The following is a 15,705-nucleotide window of genomic DNA, read 5'->3' as shown; positions in this document are numbered from 1 at the left end:
GCCTCTGAAATTTGTATAGTCTTGAAAATGAATTTCTTACCATCCAGCAAAGCACTTCACTTGAAGAATTTACTTCAAAACACTCAAAAAGGAAGTATGAGTGTAATGAATTCATTAAGAAAATGAAGGGATTGCAGAGAGTTTGTCCGCCAGTGGTCAGGTGAACTGATGAAGATCTCTTCAGTATGTATTGGATGGACTAGGGCCAGAGTTTGTGTTGCTGTGGTTAATTTGACATCTCGAATTGAATCTAAGTTTGATTCAGTAACATTACAGGAAGCTCAATTCCTGCTTCAAAAGTATGAGATGAACTTGAGAAGTTTAAACTGGATTTTTCTAATAGCTCAGTCATTTAGCTTCTCTCAATAATTCTGGTGGCAAATCTGTACACTCTGCTGCTGCAAGGCTCTACCAATGCAAGTGGTGATGTAACTGGAACTCCAAACGCACTCAACAATGTAATAACCTTGAGTCATAATCTGCCTCTTGCACCAATGTATCAGGCTTATGCACCGTCTATTCATGGTGATCCATATTTCCCTACTGGACATCAAAATCAGTTTGGTGGATCTTTTAGTGCTTCTTTTCCATCCTTTAGAGCACCTAGTTACAACCCTTTTGGAAGAGGAAGAGGCTGAGGTAATGGTCGAGCTAAACCAATCTGCCAAGTCTGTAGTAAAATTGGTCATACAGCAATCCAGTGCTACCATAGATACAATTCGAACTATAATGGAGCTCCTCCACAATTCAATGTTGGTTCTCCATAGTTCAATGCTGGTTCTCTGTCTCAGTATGGTGTGAATTATGTTGCTCAGTTTGGGGTTTCATCACCACAGTTTGGTTCTAGTATTCGGCCAAATTCTAGTTCTGCTAGTGGCCCTTCACAAGCATCTTATCCTAGCATTTCTCATTTAGGAACCAATTTGCAACAAGAAGGCACCAATGCTTCTTTCTCTACTCAGTAGCAAGGCTCACAACAACATAGTTTTCCAGTTCCCAGTCAACAAATGCAGTCACCCAGCCAAGCCTACTTTGTGTCCCATCAAACTCCCTTACACCATCCACACTCCATAGCACCTATGACTATTCCTCCATATCAATCACCAAATCAGAACTATTTTGCAACTCATCAAAATCCATCTCACCCTCCTAATACCATAATACCTATAACTGTCCCTACTGCCAACACACCTGATCCAGCCTGGTACATGGATTCAGGTGCTACTGACCATGTCACTTCTGATCCTAACCAACTAGCAACCAGCAGGAATTATGAGGGGGTCGATCAACTACAATTACGCAACGGTGAGTCTCTCAACATTTCACATATTGGCTTTACCTTGTTACCTAGTTCTCTGCAGTCTAAGTGTTTATATTTGAAAAATGTTTTGTGTGTGCCAAAAATAACTAAGAAACTTCTTAGTATTTCAAAATTTACACAAGATAATAATGTAGTTGTGGAATTTAGTTCTGATTGCTGCCTTGTTAAGGACAAGGATACCAGAACAATGCTATTGCAGTGAGGAATTAAAGCTGGCTTGTATCAGTTGCACATTCCCTCTAGTCTGCCATCACCTTCCCTGACTATTAACACTTCATCTAGTTTTCCTATGAAGACTATTCCCATCAGTTTGAACTCAAAAGCTTTTGTTTCTTCAATTGGTCATAATTCATTAGGTAGTAATAAAACATTTTAGAATGAGCTAAATACCTCTGCTGACAAGTGTACATCTAGCAATGTTGCTTTGAATTCCAATACATGTACTTTACATACTGATCATAATTGTAATACTTGTTTTGGTAATACAAATTCTTGCTCAGTNATCTCTAACATCTTATGGCATGTAAATACATATTTTGGTGAGCTTAATACTTTTAATTCATCTATGGATTATCAATCCATTTACATTACCTCTTGCTTACATACATTATCTTAAAAAAACTGTATTACATTGCATCTTCATGCCATTTCATAACATTAATCATGCATTGACATCATGACCATGTATATCTTTCAAAGATCATCTAACTAATGGGTAAACATTAGGACATGGCATAATTACAATAATACATTAATAATCAATTCATAATTATAAGAATTGATCATGTTCAATCTTAAACTTTAATAACCAGTTTATACTTCAGGCCGTTTTCCATCCATTTATCAAACCAATTGGCTCTTGGCATAAACATAAATTATAGTCTGTGTCTTAGCTTTCTAATGCTTCAAGAATCATCTCATTTCAATGTTTATAACTCAAGTTATGGTCGAAATACTAAAGCAGGGTTAACAGAACCCCTAAGCTCACTAAATCCGAATTTTCATATTAACTATGCCACATCAATTCCTATTGACATTAACCAATAGGTTAACTTATGGATCAAATAAACCTCCCCTTAATAGTCTTTAACATCTTAAAGGAAGTGTAAAATCTCATTCCCATAACCATCCATTATTGCTATAACATTGTAAGCTAATGCAAACAACACATCAACACTTCTAATAGCAACCATTCAACACCATGTGGCCTCCANAGTGTGGCAGATTCTTGAGTATATGGAGTGTGTCATTTCTGATTTGAGAAGATTATTGCAAATTGGTACAAATGGAGTAAGAAGTACTACAGATTATTGAGTATGTTGAGTCTCTCTGCAGTGTATTAATTTTTATTTGTTTCTGTTTCGATGGTACAAATGGAGTAAGGAGTACTGCAGATTATTGACATTTTGTTTCTGTTTCGATGGTACAAATGGAGTAAGAGTTCTGCAGATTATTGATATTTTTGTTCCCGTTTCAATGGTACAAATAGAGTAAGGAGTTCTGCAAATTATTGACAGTTCTTGTGTCAAAATGTTTCTGTTTGCTAGAGTTCTCTTGTTTTCTAGTTGTCATATTGCTTGAGAACTTGGCAGCTGCTGGAGTTTGAGCTGTTATATTGCTTGGGGAACTTGGCAACTGCTGAAGTTGGAGCTGTTATACTGCTTTGGGAACTTGGCAGTTGTTAAAGTTGGTACAACTTGGAGCTGCTCAAGTTAAAAGACCAGGCACAATCCCAGTTTAATTCTGAAGGGAAGTGTTGAATAGAATAACCCCTGTTGCGTTTGAGGGGAGATGTTGACCAAAGAAAGAAAAAAAGGGCAAAAAGGTCAAGACAATTGTTTTGTTTACTAGCTCGTGAGGTGTCGTTTTTCATTATCATTGTCATCTCTCTCATTTCATATAAAAGAGAGGTTAGCTGCAGTTTGTAATATACAGAAAAATAAAATCAGATCTACGAATTTTAGTTCTCAGTTTTCTTTCAGTTTTGTTCCAAATCTCATAAAGGGGACTGCAATTTCACTGGCTTTATAGACTTTCTTTTTGACACTGTATACCTTTATTTTCTATATTTTGTAAAACTATTCAATTGCTTGTAATGGAAATGAAATTAATACAAGTGGCATGGAGATTAAGAAAGATATTAAAAATTTAATTAGGTAATGTTAGGTGCGATTCCTCCCCCAGTGGCAAGAATAGAGTATTAGGGTAACTGATAAGTCAATATTAACCTTATTATATGATTTTTTTTTTAATGAACAGTTACATAACAAAATATATACTACATTCACATAAAATATCTAATCAAAGTTACATTAAATAGTTAATATTAATTTGTCTGAAGAAATTGAAAAAGATGCTTTTAGTTTGATAAAGGCACCATGTTAGGGCCAAAAATCATCTTGGGCGTGACGAGGCCCAATAACTAAATAAACATATCATGGCCTAAGGCCTCAACCCAATCCTGATCGGGCCTATGATTAAAATCACCTTGTGAACTACCCATTCTACTAGTTTGGCTATCTAAACTGGGTTTCAGCCCATTAGCCGACAACAGTCTATAAATAGGAAATCAGAATCCCATTCTATTTCCTCTTCTATTAAGATTTCAATCTTACTTAAACTATTAAGCTTGATCTGATAAGGTCAAGAAATCATATCTCTCTCAGGATAGGGATTATCTCCTATTACTAGAATTTCCAATCTTATATAAACTATTAAAATTAATCTGATAAGGTCAAGAAATCATGATAGAGATTATCTCCCAAAATAGGACTCAATGTCCTACTAGGATTCCAACCCCTTGGGTTCACTATAAAAACAGAGGCTTGCCTTCTCATTAGGCATGCAATCTCCGATAGTCAATCCACTCTACTCAAAACCATCTATTTACACTTGAAGTTCTTGCTCCCAAGAACCCGCCGCTTTCGCCATAGTCTTAGCCTCCGACAAGACTCCTAGTCTAACAGATTGTTAGTGGCCTTAACCTCATGGGATCAGACCTTATTTTCATGACGGTAGATTTTTTGCATCTACAGTTTGACGCCCACCGTGGAACTTTGACAATCATCTGCCAACGATGACTTGTAACATGAAAGGAGGCGTGGAATTCCTTTCCACCAACTTCATCTACCTCTTGGACTGTCTCCACTCAACCCGGCTGACAGACCACTGTCAATGTCTTGGAACTAGGTAAGAGTACCCTAACCTCGTAGCACCACATACACCAATGTGTTTTCACATTCTTCACCTTTATCCATCTTCCTCTAGCTTTGTCAACACGTTTGGATTTCATTCAAATAATTTATTGAGAACTCCCACACTCTTCCCGCTCGACTCCACTCATCTCCATGGGCTAAATGGCTTCCGAAATACCACATCCTGGTCGACTTGGCTCATCCCCATAACCTTTGTTAATGGAAGGGGCCCCCACATTGTGATCCTTCGCATCACACTCTCCACTCAACCCGTCCTTGGAAGATACGTCGCTGGGCTCTCCACTCTAGTCACCACTCGACTTGATCATCCTGACCAAGTGTTGGCACCCCGTTGCATCTAGGAAAATGAGAGTTTCATTTTGTCCGCCTTTGGTTTGTTCAAACGCCACCTAACATGATGCATCATGCGAATAAACCGAGAACTTGGAAACAAAAATCCGGTTACCCAGTCATCTATCCCGTCGTCCTTTTGTAATCCCATCCAAATTTTCGTCTACATTATCTCTCTTCCTTTCTTTATTATTATCATTATTCACTCCCTCTATTTCTCCTCCTTTGCTCTCTTTTTCTTTTGAACCAGTCTGAACCAAACACCTCTTCCCACACCTCTTCACCAAAAGATACTTTGCTTTTTTTTTCCCCACTTCATGAACCATTGCATTCCCTTCTTCTCTCTCTTATGATAAGAGCTGGTGGCTGGCGTAGAGTTGCTCAATGGAGTCACTTGCTAATGGAACCATTCCTTCATTAAAGACTCAATAGGAACAACCAAGTGATCCCGTAGACCATTAGATTCAAAATTTTGAAGCAAAAAACACCCACTTTTTCCATGCCTCGCTCAGACTCATTCACCCAAAAAATCCACCCTCTGAAACATACGATCTCTCCAAACACTGCTCAAAGAAAAGAAATAAAATTCTTTCCCCCGATTTCTCTCCTCTTTCTCCTTTACTCGTGCTCACTTCTTCGCCTAAATTTTAAACTCTCAACTTTCATTATCTGAAACATGGGATACCTACCGAAGCAACCTCAAGATACCAAGCTTTTCAAGGGCTCGAACATATCGGGACAACTAGAACAAGTTTACCAATTATGAACTTTCTATCCCCTTTGTCCTTTTTCTCTCATCTCTCCTCAAGAGTTCAATCCCCTCTAATTGCTTGCACCATCTTCAGCCCAGCACTAAAAACAACCAACTGGCCAAACCTCCACAACACAAGGAATGATCACTCGGCTTTGACTGTCTTCACTGAGTTGAGAGGTGTAAAATATGGTAAGAGATATGTCAAGGGTCCTTTATTTCTTGTTCCCAACCCAGCAGCGTTTACTTGGCTCAAGCAAGTATTTATCCAAACCACTGATCCCTCACACACTCGCCTAAAAGCACCACGTACCACTCGACTTAGTTTTATTACTCTTTGACTACTTGTTTAGCATGAGTTGCCACTTAATCTTAGGACTTGAAACACTACGGCTTGACTCGTCCAAAACATCTTCACATAAAGTACAAGACTAAAAAAAGGCTTTTCCACCGATTGACACTTGTCTTTCCCAATATTTGTAACGGGCATTTTTAAACTCTTTTTTCATATCTCCTTCACTTTCAACTCTCCACTTTCAACTCTCCACTTTCTTTTGCTCAACATGAATGCACTTTCCCTTTTCCCTTTTCTACGTCTTAGAATTAAATATGCTTTTTCCGGAGCCGATCATAGCACTTCATATGCCACGCCACAGACCAATTTCTTCCACCCCCTCCTTATCAACATATAACGCTGACCACTTTTTCTTGCCATCTCCATTAGCATCAACATTGATTTCTGCTCCAATTTACTAAGAATTTCAGTCCAAATCCATTCACCATCACTTCTTCTCGCCATCTCCTTCACCATCGACAACAGCTTCAGCTCCAGTTTGTAGAACATTCCAGTCAAAACCCGTTCACAACTGCTGGCCATTTTCTTACGACACTCTACCAATCACCGATCCAAATCTCCCACAACTCTGCTCGGCAAACATGAAGCTAACCGACTCAGCCACAAACAAGCTGCCTCAAGCTCGCTTGGCTGCTCTCAACCTAGTCACTAGTATGCTAAGACCTTTTATTAAAGCCTCACAACATGGCTCTTTATCATCTTGGCAAAAGTGCACTCTTGTATCTGGAAGACCACTAGTTTTCACAACCAAATAAAAGACTCCTACCTACTTCCAACCAGCTTCACTCGGCTAAATGAAATGTCAAATTCATCAGTCGGTAGGCATCCTCCATTCGACATCTCGAGAAGAGTCAAGTAAAAGGTATGTCTCATTACAACTTAGCATATGTCAAGCACCACAACATGACAAGTACCATAGACACTCCCATTCGACTAACATCTCTCACTTGGCAACGTGAGCCAACCCAACTTGTATGGAGCATTCAACATGCGATGCAATTGCTTGCCTAATTTTCTTACATTTCTCAGCATGGGGGACATTACTTGCTCCAATATGATGGACGAATGGTTTTCATTCGGTTGGAATTCCCCATTCGGTTCAATCATCTTCATTTGGCTCATCCACTTCATTGGTATTTTTCTTTCTCTTTAACCTATTATTCATTTGCTTTATTATATATGCACACCATGCTGCCATGCATATTACTTTCTCCCTATGACTTATTCGGTTGACTCGGTTTACTATTGATAAATGCGCTTCACGCATGCCATTCTTCCATTTAAGTTTTATTTTTCATTTGGTTTATTACACATGAACACCATGCATATTGACTCTCCATTCGGCTCTTTACTTAAAACATGCATGCCATGCATGTCACTGCTCTAGCTTCAATCAAATGTTTTCAACTACAAAGTCGGTCACGCCGACGGGGCCACACAACCCTCAAAGGTTTCAACTACAAGCCGGTCACGCAGACTCGACCACATGCTCCATACAAGCTCCACTTGGCATACACTTCGAATCGACCCTGCCTGATTCACAAGTTTATACCTTCGAATCGATCCTGCCTGATTCACGAGTTTACACCTTTGGATCGACCCTGCTCAATTCATAGATTTATACATTCGAATTGGCCTTGCCCGATCCACAGATTTACACCTTCGGATCGGCCCTGTTCCATCCATGGATTTGTATCTTCGGATCGACCCTACTCGATTTACGGATTTGCACCTTCGGATTGGCCCTACCTGATCCACAGATTTACACCTTCGGATCAATCTTGCTCGATCCACGGATTTACACCTTCGGATCAGCCTTGCCCGAAATATGGATTCACACCTTCGGATCGACCATGCTCGATCCATGGATTTACACCTTCGGATCGGCCCTGCTCGATCCACGGATTTACACCTTTGGATCGGCCTTGCTCGATCCACAGATTTACACCTTCGAATTGGCCCTGCCCGATCCACAGATTTATACCTTCGGGTTAGCCTACCCAATTCATAAGTTTACCCCTTCAGATTGACCTTACCCGATTCACGAGTTTATACCTTCGAATCAGCCCCGCCGATTCATGACTCTACACCTTCGAATCGGCCTTGCCTGATTCATAAGTTTACACATTCGAATCGGCCCTACCCGATTCACGATTCTACACCTTCGATTGGCCTTGCCCAATTCATGAGTTTACACCTTCAATCGGCCTGGCCCGATTCATAAATTTACACCTTCGATCGGCCCAGCCTGATTCTTAAGTTTACACCTTCGATTGGCCCAGCCCAATTCATAAGTTGACACATTCGATTAAATCTACTCTCTAAGCTAAATACTCTTTAACTTAGAAAGTGGTGGGCTAACTGTTAGCGCCAAAAATCATCTTGGGCTTGACGAGGCCTAATAACTAAATAAACATATTATGGCCCAAGGCCTCAACCCAATCTTGATCGGGCCTACAATTAAAATCACCTTGTGAACTACCCACTCTACTAGTTTGGCTATTTAAACTGGATTTCAGCCCATTAGCCTACAACAGTCTATAAATAGGAAATCAGAATCACATTCTATTTCCTTTTCTACTATGATTCCAAATCTTACTCAAACTATTAAACTTGATCTGATAAGGTCAAGATATCATATCTCTTTCAGGATAGAGATTATCCCCCATTACTAAGATTCCAAATCTTATATAAACTATTAAACTTAATCTGATAAGGTCAAGAAATCATGATAGGGATTATCTCCCAAAATAGAACTCAATGTCTTACTAGGATTCCAACCCCTTGGGTTCACTATAAAAATAGAGGCTTACCCTCTCATTAGGCATGCAATCTCCGATAGTCAATCTACTCTACTCAACACCATCTATTTGCTCTTGAAGTTCTTGCTCCCAAGAACTCGACACTTTCACTGTAGTCCTAGCCTTCGACAAGACTCCGGGTAATTCTTCTTCTCCTTAATTCTTATTAAATAATCTCTTTCAGACTTGCTGACTTAAGCGTCGGAGTGCCTATGACAGACACCACCCTGGTGTTTTCCGGAAGCTTCACGCTTGCCCTTTCATGTGTGCAGGTCTAACGGATTGTTAGTGGCCTCAATTTTACGGGATCAGACCCAATTTTCATGACGGTAGATTTTTTGCATCTACACATCACACACTCGTGGTCACCCAAGAATAAATACTTTGGATAAGTGGAAAACTTTTCCCCTTATTCCAATAATCCATAATAGTTGAATGATAAGATAATTTCAAAGCTTTTCTAGAAATTGAGTAATAAAATACAAATGAACTTTGTAAAACTTAAGTCAATTAAAAGTATCCACCGATCATATATAGGGCGCGATTGTTCATATAGTGTTGGACAAAACAAACTTGACTGTACAATTTTTCACAACCGGACAAAGCAGTGTACTAAATATTTGTGCGTTCTATTAGAAAGGAAGACCATTGATCATTACAAACAAATCATATTAATGAATTGCTAATAAAACATACATAAATTTGCATATTACATTATATAAATATCCAATTATCTAGTTAAATCAATGGGTTTTAATTAAATAACCAAAATTTTGAGGGCCTATAATAATTAACCAAAATTTCAAACCCTATATCCATATAACCAACAAATGCCATTTTCCCGAAATTACCCTCATATGTAAGCAAATTTTTCTCCACGGGTTTCCCATTTAAAAAAAAAAGAGTTGGAGCCGATTTTGATTTTTGGATTTTCACTTCCTTACTACATTAACACGGTATACATCGATTAAAGGTAGTATTTTGATTCTTATTTGATTAATTTCTAGGCAATTTTGGTGGTGAGAAAAAGTTAACGGAATATTTGGATTTTTTAGTTTATGTAAGATTTTTGGGTTTGAGTTAAGGTTTTTGGATTTTAAATTTCTATAGTTTTCGGGTTAATGTGATTATTGTTGTGAAAGTTGTTTTTACGAACAGTAATGTTAGGTCCACAACCAAATTTCACAACCCTCGATGTGACAGCTCGTAAATGGATCCCACATATTTATTACGGGTCCTGCCTGCCTATTTGCGAGCTAACCAATTACGAACTGCTACGTCAGAGTTATGAGAAAAGATTGTGAGATTGAGTTATAGACTTAGCATTACTCTTTTATGAATATTATGAGTGCTGGTGGTGTGGGTGATGTTGTGTTTGATGTGAATAGAAGTGTATTGGTTTTGTTTGTGCTGAATTTGAAGAATTGTAGGTGGTTCGACACTTGATGCTATTTTTCCAATTGGCATGGGAAAATACACAAATTGGGAAATTTCTTGTAAAGATTCCTAGATGGCATAATTTTTATGCCAATTGGTTTAAAAATACGCCAACTGGTTTAAAATACATATTTTGTCTTTCTTTATTGGCATAATTTTCTATGCTATTATGTAAAATATTTTGTCCATGGGAGTATTTTTTAGCCTGGTGGTATATTAAATTATGTAAACCAAGAAATATTGAAGACAGTTACTGTAACATAAAAAATGAAAAATAGCAGAAATATAACAATTTTAAGTTAAAGATCAATCTTGTTGCTTGGATGTAGTGATTCTACTTGCTTGATATTTTATTTTTGGTGTGAGAGATTGCAAATGAAAGTTTGAAAATGACAAGCTTTTACTCAAGTGTTGGAAGGTTAAGGATGATGGTATAATAGTATTTCGTTAAAGAAGTTAGTTACATTGGCACGGGGTTGCAATTTTGGTTAATGACTATGGACCCAAATTTTTTTGGTTTTTTTTTTTAAAAACACCAAATCAATTTAGTAGAGAATTTTGAACTTATCCGCTTATATAATTAGATTTAAATTACATTTGGTCTGACATTTACTAAACACAAAATAGTATTTACAATTTAAGTGAATCTAACTCTCTAGAACTAAATTATCTACCACGTGTCAAATGCAAGTTTAAAGTAAACTCTGACATATTGTTCCGAAAACCATTAAATGCCTGACCGACCCTACAGCCGATATGCACTTTAATTAAGTTACAAATTAATCCCCAGTTGTAGGAGTAATAGACGTAAAGATGCTATTTGATTGGATTGAATCTTTTTCATGTGCAATTTTTCAACATCACTAGATAGAGACGAATAAAGTTATATATGGCATATAATAAAGGGGATTATGCTTTTTTACCCAAAAAAAATGAAAAAAGAAAAAAGAAAAAGATTAAAATTAGGCCCAAGGTAACAAAATTCCAGGTGCGTGAGAATCTGAGTAATTTCTTTGTTGGTTATCACATTAGGCTTTGGGAAATTCAACAAATATTAAAGGCATAAAGCAGATTATGTAACCAGCCTGAGATTTTGCAAGTTTTATGGCCGAACGACCTATACATACCCAAGATTTATCAAAATAATAAGGTGATACTTAAAAGATTTTAAAACAACAAATAGATACCTTTTGTCCTGTTCTGTTAGTGATTTTCGTTTGATAATAGTGAAAAGACTAAAATACCTTTGAAAGTTTGATATTTTAGTTTTTTATAAATTTAAAAATTTCTAAAAAACCTCTTAAGTTTACTAATTTTACTAACTACCCCAATATATAATTTTTTTGTAAAATAATAAAACACTCCCCCACCTGCAGTGCCAGATTTCGGCCATCAGCGTTGGAATCTGGCCGAAAAATTGCGTTACGACACAGACCCATCAGATCTGTATCGTAACACATCGATATGGCCTTTTCCGGCCACATCTACGTCCAAATCTGGCTGTCGAGGCCGCAAAACTCCATGTGGCCTTTTCCGGCCTCGCCGACCAGATCCGCCAAGGATCTGGCCGAAAAATGCCAGATCGACGCGTTACGACACATATCCGACGGGGTCTGTGTTGTAAAACAATTTTCTGGCCAGATCCCAGCGGTGGTGACTAGAATTTGGCACTGTGGGTGTGGGGGTATTTTTTTTATTTTACAAAATTTTTATATATTGGGGTATTTAGTTAAATTAGCAAACCTGGGCGGTTTTTTAGAAATTTTAAATTTATAAAAAACTAAAATATCAAACTTTCAAGGGCATTCTAGTCTTTTCACTATTATCAAACGAAAATCATTAACAGAACATGACAGAAGGTACCTATTTATCATTTCAAAACCTTTTGGTAGACTTGGCAAAAAGGGTCTGGACCCGCGGGTTGGACCGTACCCAGGTAAATAATATAGGGTACGAGTCCAATTTATTAAACCTGTTTTTTTAGACTCGTACCCGTACCCGACCCAAAAACAAAAGGTTTATACGGGTGAACCCGCGGGCACCCGTATTTACAGAAATGAACTTTTTCATTTTTTTTGAATCCCTAATTTTTTCACGCCTTCGCCATTCACGCAGCAGTCACGCACAGACGCACTCACACCTCTCACTCTCTCAGTCTCATCTCATCTCAGTCGTCTCTGATCTCTCACATTTCTAATCTCTCACTCTCATCTCATCTCTAATTTCTCACTCTCAGATTCTCAGCAACCTTATCGCGGTCGCATCTCAATCTCTCGTCATTCTTCTTTGTCTGAAGTTCAACTGAATCAACTCCCTATCTCGGTGTCTCCATCTTCGATTAATAGTCAGTTCGTCACTCGTCGGCTGGTAATGAATCCCTAACCCCTAATTTTGTGTGTTTGTTTTTGTTTTTTTGACAGATTTTGTGTTTTCTTTTTGGTTTGAATGGTTAATATTTTGTATTTTAATTTTTGTTTGTGAGATTAACATTGTTTACACTTATATTGTTGTCTGGTTGAGCTTTCCCTGTACGTAGATATGTAGAGTTGTTTGGGTTGAGTGTGTTTGTGTTTGGGTGAAATCATGGCCAATAACGTGGGTTTATCTCCCCTTACAATGAAAGATCAATAAAGAGCAAGTTCTTGTCTGTTTGATTTCGAAAGGGTGAGTCTTGTGTTAAATGAAATTTAATCCTTTCTTTTATATATATATATATAAAATTTAATCCTTTCTTTTAGTTTCCTCTGCTTCAAGGCTTTGCCTTAAGCTTTCCGTTTTTCATCCACAAAATCCCAAATGAAAATTTAACTATAGAAACTCTTAAGTACTAATAGGAAATTTGTAACTGGATCTGGAATATTAATTACTGTTCCAATACCAAAAGAACTCGCAGCTTCTGGAAACTTAATCGAGTCAGCAATCCAGACTGTCCTTATAGACATTGCACTTGGGAAAAATAATGCTCTCGTTGGTGCTAAGATTGCTGCACCTCTTTCCCAGATCAGACAACATTGCAGTTAAGCTAAACTGCTTATGCTTTTTTGATTTATTTATGATATTAAATTTCTTGAACATTCTGGGCATATGCTTTTGTTCAGTGTTGCTTAATACGCAGTCATTTTGGTTATTAGTTGAGAGATATTTGTTGGGATCAAAGAGATTGCTTTGGGGTGAAATTCGAGTGTTCTTTTGATTTGGGGAAAGAATGCGGCGGAGTATAATTGTTGTGAGACTAATTTCTTTATACATATTGTGATAATAGTGTTTTTGGTGCTGTTTGCTGGGCTGATGTCTGGCCTTACTTTGGGACTCATGTCTATGAATCTAGTTGATCTTGAAGTTCTTGCCAAGTCTGGAACTCCTAAGGATCGCAAACATGCTGGTATATATCTATATCTCTTTATGCTATGAATGATGTTTGTTTCTTTATTTGTATGTTTTAGCTCTTTTGCTCTACTGCATTTGTTTGTTTTGGTTGTTGGGTTGCTAAGAAAGTGAGAACAGAAGTGGGTTGTGGAGATCCCGTAAGTTCTACTTAAAAAGATTGAAGCTAATGTAGAGTTATTTGCATCTTCGAAAATTCGGATCTGACTCTGATGTAAGTTAGTTTTGTATGGTTTCTTGGGGTGATGATGTTGAGAGTTAGAAAATTTGTTGTTTAAGTTTCCAGTTTTGGTTAAGTTTGTGAAAACGTTCTGTTTGGATGTTTCAAAAGTTACGGAAGAGTTTTGTACGGGATTTGGTAGCATGATGTCTCTAAGTTCAATGTAAATAGGATTATGTGGTGTAAGGGCTATATATATTTTTTATCAGAGAAGTTTTGAGAAAGAATTAATTTTACCAGGAATTGCGAATTTTTTTATTAAAGTAAAAAATGGATTGTAAAATCTAGAAATGAAAATTGTAGTTTGATAGCCTTTTTGTAGTGAAAAGTTTGGTTTAGATTAAAACCTGGAAAACTAATCCAAAATCCTCAGGAAGTTCTAGAAAGTGAATTATATTCAAAATAACTTCCAAGTATTTTTAATCTTCCTCATTTGGTTTTGTTGATTTTGTGAGTTTCTGTCCTACATCAGTAGACTATTTGTGATCCAGAAATGTTATTGGAGCTTGGAGAATAGTTTTTGGGCATCCTAGATTTTGTTAGCAGGCCCAACTACTAAATCTTCTACAATTCATGGTCTGTAATTGGTAATAACCGCTACTGCGAATGCTATATATCTACAACTTGACCTTTTACAATTATATTGACAACCCAAGGACTACTTGATATGTTTGCATGGAAATTTCTTAATATGTTACATACTTCTTATGCTGATAAGTTGTGCTACAGCAAAGATATTGTCGGTTGTCAAAAAGCAGCATCTGTTGCTATGCACTCTACTCATTTGCAATGCTGCTGCCATGGAGGTAATATTATTCAGATGTTGTGAACTAATTATTTGGTTAGATTTCTTGGAAGGATAAATAAATGTTCTGAATGAATTTTTTTCTTTCTAATTTTCAGGCACTTCCGATTTTTCTTGATGGTCTGATAACAGCTTGGGGTGCAATTTTGATTTCAGTTACACTGATTCTTCTGTTTGGTGAGGTGAGGATCCGACTCTAACTGGATTTTCTCTTAGAGCTGAGATCAGGACAGATGGCAACTTGGCTCGTGATATCATGGCAATGCCAATAACATCCATAGCCTTAGAGTCCGCTTTTAGTATTGGCAGTAAAGTGCTCAACAAATATTGAAGCTCACTTCGACCAAAAAATGCAGAATCTTTGATATGCACTCGAACTTGGCTATATGGATATGAGTTTGAAGGTAACATGTTAACATAATATTTCTTATATTTTATTATTTACATTTATTAATATTTGTAGTTGATCATTGTTTTGTAAATGATGAGGTGAAAGATGATTTGGATGATGATCTTGATATGACATTGACTGATCTCAAGACAGTGGAATCAAGAGACTCTATCACGTCCACTTTGGGATGAACATTTGCTATCCTAAGAATGTTTTTTGTTGAATATTGGATTATGTATTTGTTTATTTTAATTGGTATTTATAGTTTATTAACTTATTTTGTTTGTTTTTGTGTAATTGTGTATTAGTGATTTTGTATTTATTTATTTTGGTTGGTATTTGTAGCTTTTTATTATATGTTATTGTTTGTTTATGGGTTATTTATTTATTTTGGTTCATATTTGTTTATATTCTTAATTGAATTGAATTTAGAGTAGTTGATTCAGGGGATGTAAATGTAAAAAATTAAAACTGCAGGAATCTTGGGGGTATAATTGTCATAATTGAAAACTATTAGGGCTGAAACTGTAAAAAGTAAAATTAGAGAGAGAGAGAAAACGGGTCCACCCGGGGGTTCACCCATACCCGTATAGGGTAGGGCACGGGTCCAAAATATTGGACCCATATAGATCGACCCGTATAAGGGCCCGTACCCGTTTGACCTGTACCTGTTCGACCTGGCTCGTACCCAGCCC

At 37.2% G+C, this 15,705-nt stretch overlaps 1 protein-coding gene across 4 annotated transcripts; it reads left to right on the top strand.

Moving 5' to 3' along the window:
- The first annotated feature begins 12,326 nt into the window (after nt 1-12,326).
- Nucleotides 12,327-15,248, top strand: LOC116112382 (DUF21 domain-containing protein At2g14520-like). 4 transcript variants are annotated; one of them, XR_004125237.1, is made up of 5 exons: nt 12,951-13,226; nt 13,473-13,592; nt 14,544-14,620; nt 14,718-15,023; nt 15,116-15,248. XR_004125237.1 is itself a non-coding variant. In XM_031398527.1 (4 exons), exons 2-4 carry the CDS (start codon nt 13,499-13,501, stop codon nt 14,817-14,819), a joined length of 273 nt encoding a protein of 90 aa, XP_031254387.1. In that variant the 5' UTR covers nt 12,327-12,577; nt 13,473-13,498; the 3' UTR covers nt 14,820-15,236. The 4 variants fall into 4 exon arrangements, 3 of the variants coding, with proteins under 3 accessions (XP_031254387.1, XP_031254385.1, XP_031254386.1); XM_031398527.1 differs by lacking the exon at nt 12,951-13,226 and adding an exon at nt 12,327-12,577 and having other exon boundaries at nt 14,718-15,236; XM_031398525.1 differs by having other exon boundaries at nt 14,718-15,236.
- The last annotated feature ends 457 nt before the right edge of the window (nt 15,249-15,705 follow it).

This window comes from Pistacia vera, unplaced genomic scaffold (genome assembly GCF_008641045.1).
Source record: "Pistacia vera cultivar Batoury unplaced genomic scaffold, PisVer_v2 Contig660, whole genome shotgun sequence".
NCBI lineage: Eukaryota > Viridiplantae > Streptophyta > Magnoliopsida > Sapindales > Anacardiaceae > Pistacia > Pistacia vera.
Note: the sequence above shows the minus strand (reverse complement) of the source record. Positions and strands in the feature narration are given on the sequence as shown.

Coding starts and splice junctions, on each gene's coding strand:
- LOC116112382 (XM_031398525.1), top strand. Junction 13,593..14,543: donor TAAGGATCGCAAACATGCTG/GTATATATCTAT, acceptor GTTGTGCTACAG/CAAAGATATTGTCGGTTGTC. Junction 14,621..14,717: donor GCAATGCTGCTGCCATGGAG/GTAATATTATTC, acceptor TCTAATTTTCAG/GCACTTCCGATTTTTCTTGA.